This window comes from Spinacia oleracea, chromosome 4, assembly GCF_020520425.1.
Source record: "Spinacia oleracea cultivar Varoflay chromosome 4, BTI_SOV_V1, whole genome shotgun sequence".
In the NCBI taxonomy this organism is placed as follows: Eukaryota; Viridiplantae; Streptophyta; class Magnoliopsida; order Caryophyllales; family Amaranthaceae; genus Spinacia; species Spinacia oleracea.
Window position 1 is genome coordinate 3,223,448 of NC_079490.1, and position 9,442 is coordinate 3,232,889.

The following is a 9,442-nucleotide window of genomic DNA, read 5'->3' on the forward strand; positions in this document are numbered from 1 at the left end:
TTGGTCAAGCCCCTTACTGCAATGCTCTAACACTGCTTTATTTTAATAAATTCAATTCATTTTTCTAAAACTTATTATTCAATTTTGTGGTCAAAGTACTTTCAATTAAAATTATTTACAAAGGTAATAATGTTGGCAACTTAACATTGTTTACATAGAAAGATTAGGAGTGTAAGTGGTTCATCGGCTCATCAAGTAGCTCCCTCATGTTGTCGGAAAAAAAAAAGTAGCTCCCACAAGGCCCCAATAAGTCAATTTGTATGGTAGATGATAAGAAATTAGGATAGGATCGAAAATTAGGATTCCAATTTGTTAATGCAAATCTATTTCCACCACTATCAATTATACTCCTTAATAATTGTAGTATAGAAGGTATTGGACAAATGAAGTAATTAGTTGAAAATAGATGCATACCTAAATTTATAGTAAAGGATGAGAAAGTAAATATGTATTCAATAAAGGGACCAAGATGTCCACCAAATGCTTTTATCGAAGGATGCATAAATACATAAATTTACCGATTCTAAATGTTAAGAAAAAAGCGTTTTGATTGTGTGATAAGACAGTCAACATTTAGTTTAAAAACACAATCTTTAAACTATTACTCCGTACTAGCTCAACCACTATTACTCTGTGCTAGCTCAACCATAGCAGAATATTCTGAACATTTGTTACCAAGTCCACCGATTTCTTTCATCGATGGATGCGTGAATATATGAATTCATCCACTCTAGATGTTATGAAATGACGTTTTAGTTGTGAGATTTTGACAATCAACGTTTTAGTTGTGAGATTTTGAAAAAACAAGCAATGTTTGACTTAAATTTAGTAGTTTGAAAAGAGGAACAAAATGCTTGTAACGTAACCTTTAAATTATTACTAGCTGGATCATAAAAGGGTCTTCTGAACATTTGCTATCAAGTCTGTAACTGGCTTTTATTCATGGATGCGCGAACATATAAATTCATCAACTCTAGATTTTGTCAAACGGCGTTTTTGATGCACGTCAACGACAATCAACATTTTGTGTGAAAAATAAATAATTAGTCACTACCAACTAGTGAAACAACTACCCACATAATTTATTTAACATGTTATAATATTATCAAAACTGGAGCAATTTTTTTTAGGGAAGAAATTAGAGAAATTATCATATAAGAAAATACATACTACGTAAAATTCAATAGACAAAAAAGGACACCGTGAATACTGTTTATTTTATTTTATTTTAAGAAAGTCTTTTTTTATTTTTGTTGCATTGCAATCATACGATCATGTGTTTTCTAGAATAATACATCTATTAATATTTATGATTTTTATGAAAAATCACATGTTGATCGGTACTATTAGGTTTTGTTATGTTCAACTTATTTTGACTTATTTCAGACAATATAAGTTCATATAAGTTCAGTTAAGTTCAGATAAGTTCAGTTAAATTCAGTTAAAAGTTCAGACATTATAAGTTTAGCAAAAATAAGATTTTTTTTCTAGACATTTTACACACAAATAAGTTTATTTTAGATAAACTAAATTTCTTGCAAATAAAATAAGGTCAGATAAATTCAATTAAATTCAGATACGTAGTAATATTAATTCAGTCAAAATAAGTCCAATAGAACGGAGCCCTTGTTACAATCATCATTTATTTAAAACTCATCCCCCAAAACAAGTCCTCAAGCTCAATCAGCAATCGCACAAACTAAAACAAAAAACCTTGTGTGTGGGATCGGAAGATTCATAGTCGAAACCCCTCAAAAACCCAGGAAAAACATGGATTTCCAGGTGGTTGTACTTGCAGGTGGCACTTCCAAAAACCTCGTCCCTCTTGTCTCCAAGGTTTTTCAACGAACCCCTTTTCGTTTAATCCCATTTTTAGCTTCTATTTTCGCGTAATTTCTCATTTCTAATTTGATTAATTTCTCAATATTTCTCCCCATTTCTGGGGTTTTCTGTAAATTGAAAAATTGCAGGAGGTTCCTAAAGCATTGCTCCCAGTTGGGAATCGGCCATTAGTGTCGTATGTATTGGACCTTTTGGAACAAAGCAATCTCAAGGATATTATTGTGGTTCGTTTCTTTGCTTTTGATTGTTTTTTAATTGGGAAAATGGCGAAATTGGGTTGCAATATACTTGTATTTGATTATAAAATTTTGGGAAATTTTGTAAACTTCAGGTGGTTGGAGGTGCAGATGCTGCTGTTAAAGTTGGTGCATGGATTTCGAGTGCTTATGTCGATCGTCTTCGTGTTGAGGTTATTCGTGATTCCTACATTTCATTGGTGTAATAGTTTCTGGGTTTTGTTCATGTTTACATGTTGATTAGGCATACTAAAGATATTTTGATGTGTTGCAAATAGTTTCACATTGGTCAATTAATGGATGTTTATGAGAATTGATGAAATGGCTTACTAGTTCTATGTTGGTTTCTCAGTCTAGTGGGGTTTTGGATTTTCAATTTTAGGGTTTTAGAAGATTGCATCTTCTTTTATTGATTTGCTTTAGATAATTGAGAATTCAACCCTTTTGGATGGTGCGAATGTCACGAATGTTCCATGACATTGATGGTTTTAAGATAAACACGTGATTGTTAAGAGAAATTTTGCTCTTCACTCAAAATATTATAGCTTAGTGAGAGTGATATGAACGGGTCTTGAGTCATGCTCACCCAGTACCTTGACTCCGATGTCAAACACGTGATGCTACACTCTCCGTATTGATTGAAATATGGAGGCTTAGGACGGTTGAGCTTATGTTTTGCTGATTTAGTGATTTGAATAAGATGATCACCGGTCAAGAAGAAAAGGAAGTTAAGGACAAGTGTATATCTCCTTCAACCTACTTCAACTTTAGTACTTTGGCTTGTTGAACAGTGGGTCTTTGTCTACTACTTAAGAATTGATCAAAGGTCTTAAGGTGACTAAATTACCAAGGTCATTCTGAGCAGCATCGATCTCTTCTCATATGATGCTTAAGGGTCATGAAAACAATGAGCAAGCCGTCTGATATATTTCAAGTAGTATGAGCAACTTTATCTGTGTGATTTCATGTGTGAGTGAGAGTTGAAGGTGGGTCAAGGTGCTTATTGCCTGGTTTTCTGGGAGAAAGGGTTCTCTCCATCTAATTCCCAATCTGCACTCTTTAGTAAATGACTTCAAAATTGTTCTAGTAGCTTCTTCCAGGGTTAGACCTTTCCTTTTGGGTGCTTAAGAAAATGTGGGTGGGGGAATGAAGAGGATTGTAGCATTGGTGGGGGATTGAGAGCGTGAAGCTTAAAATTATGTTGTCACTGAAGGTTTGCCTCGCGGAAGTAAAATTGGTGGTTATAGTCTAGATTTTGTGGCATCACTACATAGTTAAAGAAAAAGCAAGACTTAATTTGATCTTGTTGGCAATACAGCGACTTATGTTATTTGCTTATTACGTGATGCAAGTGAGCCATTAAGACATTTTGATGTATGCAGTTGACCTATCACCTATGGGCCCTTGGACTGAACCTTTGAACCCGTATAATGGGGCATATCTGTGTGTACAACTGTACATTGACATATTTTTCCTTTAAATCCTTCGAGGACTGAGATTTTGGCTTTAGTTCTTAATTTATCATAAAGTAACCTTTGTCATATTTTTGGTTTTCCTTGGAGAAAAAAGTTAGAGATTAAAGAGAAAATTGGAAGTGTCCATTTCCGATGGAGCCAAATATTCATTTGTTCTTTTGGCTGTGGGATGTAATGGACTAAATCAAAATGGCTCTTAAAACCTCTTCGCTTTCTTTCCATGAAGTAGAAGATGATCGTCCCCTTGTCGTCCCGTTATTGCTTTTTGGGTCAATTGGAAACAACCTCTCTGCAATTGCAGGGGTAAGGTTGCGTACACCCGACCCCCCTACCCCGCTTCTTGCGGGAGCCTCTTTGAGGCAATGGGGTAATGATAATGATTAAAGAGAAAATTGGAGATAGAACTGACCATGTTCCCACCGAAGGACATGCCCTTAGATTGTTTTGTTAAAAATATATTCTTCCCTGGTTAGCATAGATTACTTGGGATACTTGGTGGTTTGGTGCTGTCTAATGGGGATTAATCTCCATCCATGCTCTGCCTAGAATCCCACAACTTATTGGGTTGATTTCTGTGGATTTTCAAAATTTCATTTGATCTCTCTTTATCATCAAGCACGAACTCTACATTGAAGCTGCTTGGATCAGATGTGGAGCATCTTTGTGATTTGTCCGACTAGTCTCTCAAGAGTCAACACTGCACCCTGGAGTTTCATCAAAGTAGCACCTACTATGACTCCTAAAGTCTCAAAGACATCTACGAGGGAAAGAGATAGTGATCTTGAAGGGGAAGGATCATAGCGAAATCGTAATTGGGGAGTCTGAAAGGTATGTGTGTGTGTTGGGGGGTAGGGGCAGGCCGGAGAAAGGATTAATTTCAGGTGATTGTTGATATTAGATGGAGGAAAAGAGACATAGGGGCAGGTAGTAACAGTTTGTAGGAGAAAAGAGGGCAGGATAGAGGCATTTACTTGCTAGAACAGCCATCAATCTAATTAACCTAAGAGATAAAGTTGCGTATCTCTAGAGTCTAGATCTAGCCGAATGCTCATCCATAATATGTGTGATTTGTTTTTGAAATTAACTTGAAGAAAGTCTTCTGAAATGTGGTCTTTATGGAGGGTCCTTCACTCCTTTGTAGAGTTCCTTCTTTTCCGTTTCTCCGTCTTTTTCTTTTGGGTGACAGAAGATTAGTTTTAGTATCTGTAATCATTAAGCTTCCCCAGCTACTACATGGTTGAAAGAGTGTGGTTTGTTTCAAATATGTAAATCATGTGGTTGCTTGATCTTATTCAGGTTGTTGCTGCTCCGGAGGATAAGGGAACTGCTGCAGCACTTCGTGCAATTTCCCATCACTTGACTGCTAGCGACGTTTTGGTAAGGATTTTGTATTGCGTTTATTAGAACAAGCATATTCATCTGTGCATCTTCCAGCAGTTATTAGTTATTACACTCTTTTGGTTCAGTGCTGATATCTAAATCTGCTTTTTGTTGCGGCAAGGAAAAAAAAATCTATTCCACAACCTACCTTATTATACTTTCACATAAACTTTTTTCGTGATAATGTTCCTATGCTAACAACGTTTCTGCCAAATGTTCATTATCCACTCTTATTAACTGTCTAATTTTCTGAAGGTGGTGAGTGGTGACCTTGTTTGTGATGTTCCCCCGGGGGCTGTGGCAGCTGCTCATAGACGACATGATGCAGTTGTGACTGCAATGCTTTGTTCCACCCCTGTTAGTGGAAATACAGAATCTGTATCGTCTAGTGGAAAGGAGAAGAAACCAGCACGTTGTAATATCATAGGATTGGATGTCACAAAACAGTTTTTACTGCACATAGCTGCAGGTTTGACTTTTGGATGTCTATTTGTTTGGATCACTTATAAGTTAATTTTTTTTTTCTTCATATGGGTTCAATAGTGCTGGGTGACTCTTGTCAGGCACCGAGGTTAATAAAGATATGCGATATCAGAAGAGCATACAACAGGCAGCTGGGCAGGTATTTTACTTCTTTCCCTGTGAAACTGTTGGTGATTCTCTGTGAACATGTTGTCTAAGGAATCTTCAGAACATTTTTCCAATCTTCAAAATCAGAAGAGAAACAATTTTTTTTTTCCGAGCTGCAAAGCTGTTGTCATTGTTCTCATGCTTCATCCTTGTGTCAGAGATTGTCACGTTGTTCACTATTTTTTGTAGATGTGCATTTGGTTCTGTCTAATACTCTCCCTCCCTTTCTTCCGCTCTTTGCAGATGGAGATCCGAACTGATCTTATGGATGCCCATCTATATGCTTTCAAGAGGTTTGCTTCATCTATTTTCCTTTTGCCCATGGGGGGAGGGTATATTATACTCTCTCCGTATTTAATTAAAAGATACATTTTTTTATAATAAGTCGTATTTAATTAAAAGATACACTTTCCTTTTTTGGCATGTCATGGTCTCCGCTTCCAATTATATTAATATTTCTCTCATTCTTGTGGTCCTCCACACTTACCCACATCATCTTTTCACTACTCCACTTTTATCTTATTTTAATAAATTCAAATCACTCTTCTGAAATTACGTACGTGCCAATTCTTTTAATTTAAATACGGAGGGAGTATCATTTTATTTTGTTCTTTTCGAGTAATCTGTTCATCCATCATCTTTTGCTTTTCTTTTTCCTGAAGATCTGTTCTTCAAGAAGTTCTTGTCAAGGATCTTGACCAGAAAGAGAAATTTAGAAGCTTAAAGCAGGATGTGCTGCCCTATCTTGTCCGTACACAGCTGGTGAGTGTGGTATCTTCCATGAGACGGATGCTAGTTTGCTTTTCCTTAACAGCTTATAGAAGTTTCTGAATTCTGACACATGATTGTTGATTGATACATTGTAGAGATCAGATGTCCTGACAAATGTGACTCTGCAAACAGAAGAAAACGGGAATGGAATACTCTCATCAGATAAAAACCAAGTTATGCTCTCCCAACTATTGGCTAATGCTTCTACCCCGAGTTTCCATGAACTATTTGCGTTGGGACGTAATGGAGTTGCTAGCACTATGAGAAAAACGCACAAATGCTGTGTTTACATTGCTGGCAATGACAAGTACTGTGCACGCTTGAATTCCATTCAAGCTTACAGTGACATCAATCGCGATGTAAGACTCTAGCACCCAGCACTTAAATATTACTCTCTCCATCCCAATTTATTCTTTACGCTTTCCGTTTCTAGTTCCCATTTTAATCTTTGCACTTAGAATCTTTCATTTTATATTGTAGCATAAAAGTCACTAATGTTCTGTCAAATATCGTGCCAAATGATTATTTCAACCAATCAAATTCATTGAGTGAATTTAACCATTAAATCTCTCGCACTTTCCCATTGGAACATTAAATATTTTTCATTTTTCCAATGTCAAATTTTTGATAAAAGTGAAAATATTATTAATAAACGCAATTTACACTGTTTAATTAAACAACAGGAGAATTTTTATCCACATTAATTATTTGTTAAGTCGCTTGCATGATACCAAACGTAAAGAATAAAATGGGACGGAGGGCGTATAACTGATTTATTGGTCTCATTCTGTTATTTTAGCAGTGTTCACCGTTCAGTGACCTTGACATCTTTTATTTCAGGTCATTGGAGATGCTAGCCATTTATCAGGGTATTCATTTTCTCCTCAGCACAACATCATTCATCCTTTTGCCGAGATTGGATCAAAGACTAAAGTGAGATTGATTCTTGACTTCTTTCTCTCTCTCTCTTTTCCCTTTGTTTTCTATATTTTTGCTCGTACACTAATGATATTGTTTTGTGGAATTAGGTGGGACCGCATTGTATAATTGGTGAAGGTTCACAAATGGGTGATAAATGTAGTGTAAAACGATCTGTCATTGGTCGTCATTGTCGGATAGGTTCAGACGTTAAGGTACACTTACTTTTTCTCTCACAAATTTCTAGTTAGCTGTATCTTTTAGGTGTTCCTCTTTTTAACCATAACAATAGTTGACAAAAGAACACATAGCTTTGACTTAAATGTCTAATAAGAGTCCTTCTACTTTGCCGTATTAATGAGTCTAAAATGGAACAGTATACTGTTCTGCATCGTTTTCATCATCACAATTTCACGACCCTTCTTTTTCATGAAAATGCAGATCGTGAATTCAGTGGTTATGGATCATATTACCATCAGTGATGGCTGTTCGATTCAAAGTTCTGTTATCTGCAGTAATGTACAACTTCAAGAACGCGCTGTTTTGAAAGACTGCCAAGTAAGGGTCTTTGACCTCTCAATGTTTTATCTCTAATCAATCATCCATCATATTTTATACTCTTTGATTATAACTATTTTCAGTTTTACCCCTATACGAAAACCAAAATAAGAATGAGAAGAAAAAGATTCGCGGAAGTAGATTTAAGGAGTCCTGGAACCGGAATTATACAAATCGAATTTAGCCTGTTCCAAATAATAAGCTACTTTCTATACTTATTACTTCCTCTTTTCTTTTTCATTTAACAGTTAACGCGCTTTATTTTGGTACACATATTAACAAAATGTGACAAAGGAAGGTAATAGACAATAATAACCCTACCAAGTACCAACTAATACACTAACCACGTACCCGCATACCCATGTAAGGGTTTACATAGGAAATTTACATTACAAAACTTGAGAAAATAAGAATTGTGTGACAAAGGAAGGTAATAGACAATAATACCCCTACCAACTAATACACACACCCACATACCCGCATACCCATGTAAGGGTTACATAGGAAATTTACATTACAAATACCAAAGTAAGAATTGTATACAAATACCAAAATAAGAATTGTGTCAATTGAAAAGAACTTTCCAAAAAGGAAACTAAGAAATGTGTGAACTAACAAAGAACTGAGGAAGTATGTTAAACTTTGAACTTCCCGAACTATTCTTAATGATATGATCACCAAATTGTTTATCGTTAACTCATGATTTGTCGAACTTGGTCTAGGTTGGAGCAGGTTATGTGGTCACTGCAGGCAGCGAAAACAAAGGGGAGTCTTTGGCAAAGAAAGAGAAAACCGTCTCTACATGAGTTTTGTTTCGCGTACTTTTCTTAGAAATTTAAGATGCTAGGTTGTTGAAGAGGCAAATGTGAAGGTGGTTGTTTGGATTTTGTTGTATTAAAAATATAGGAAACTGAAGTGAATACCAGTTTCCCTCAGAAAAAAAAGAAAGGAAACTGAATACCAGTTAATATCATCAATTTTGTTCCAATATCCCCATTTTTTGTGCTTAGATTTGCTTCAGTATATCTGTATTCTACTGAATATTCAACAGAAGATCGAGATCTGTTTGGTTAGGTTATGTGAAATTTTATTGAGATGTAGATAAGCGTGGCGATAAGCCGATAAAAACTTTGTTTTTTGCACTCATGTATAAGGTTCCGTTCTATTTGACTTATTTTGTCTGAATTTTTATTATACTACGTATGAATTTATCTTAATTTATTTTATCTGAAAAACTTATTTTGTCTGAAATAGACTTATTTGTGTGTGCAAGTGTTTGAAAGATTTTTTTTTAGATTATCTGAACTTATTTTGTCTGAAATAAGTAAAAGAGAACAAGTATGTTTTGGATAGGCTTTGACATGTAGATAATCGTCGCGATTAGTCGATAATAACTTTGTTTTACATCTTTGCTTGTATAAGATGAGGCGAGGACGTTTTGGATAGGCTATGACGATGTCAAAGCCCTTTCTTTAAAAGACCAAATTGTCAGATCATATGTCAGACGGTATAATAGAAGACTCATCACATAAGTCCACAAATCCCTTCAAAAAAGAGTCCATAAACCAATAAGTCCATAGATCCCTTCAAAAAAGAGTCCATAAACCATCTAAGTATATGAACAAGAAATTA

General features: G+C 35.5%; 1 protein-coding gene across 1 annotated transcript; it reads left to right on the forward strand.

The window, feature by feature from the left end:
* Nucleotides 1–1,670: 1,670 nt before the first annotated feature.
* LOC110783354 (uncharacterized) lies at nucleotides 1,671–8,984 on the forward strand. The gene is made up of 13 exons (XM_021987685.2): nucleotides 1,671–1,836; nucleotides 1,971–2,066; nucleotides 2,174–2,251; nucleotides 4,850–4,930; nucleotides 5,189–5,402; nucleotides 5,497–5,555; nucleotides 5,807–5,856; nucleotides 6,226–6,325; nucleotides 6,430–6,693; nucleotides 7,175–7,267; nucleotides 7,363–7,467; nucleotides 7,694–7,810; nucleotides 8,533–8,984. The coding sequence occupies exons 1-13, from the start codon at nucleotides 1,771–1,773 to the stop codon at nucleotides 8,614–8,616; spliced, it is 1,407 nt and encodes a 468-aa protein (XP_021843377.1). The 5' UTR covers nucleotides 1,671–1,770; the 3' UTR covers nucleotides 8,617–8,984.
* Nucleotides 8,985–9,442: the final 458 nt, after the last annotated feature.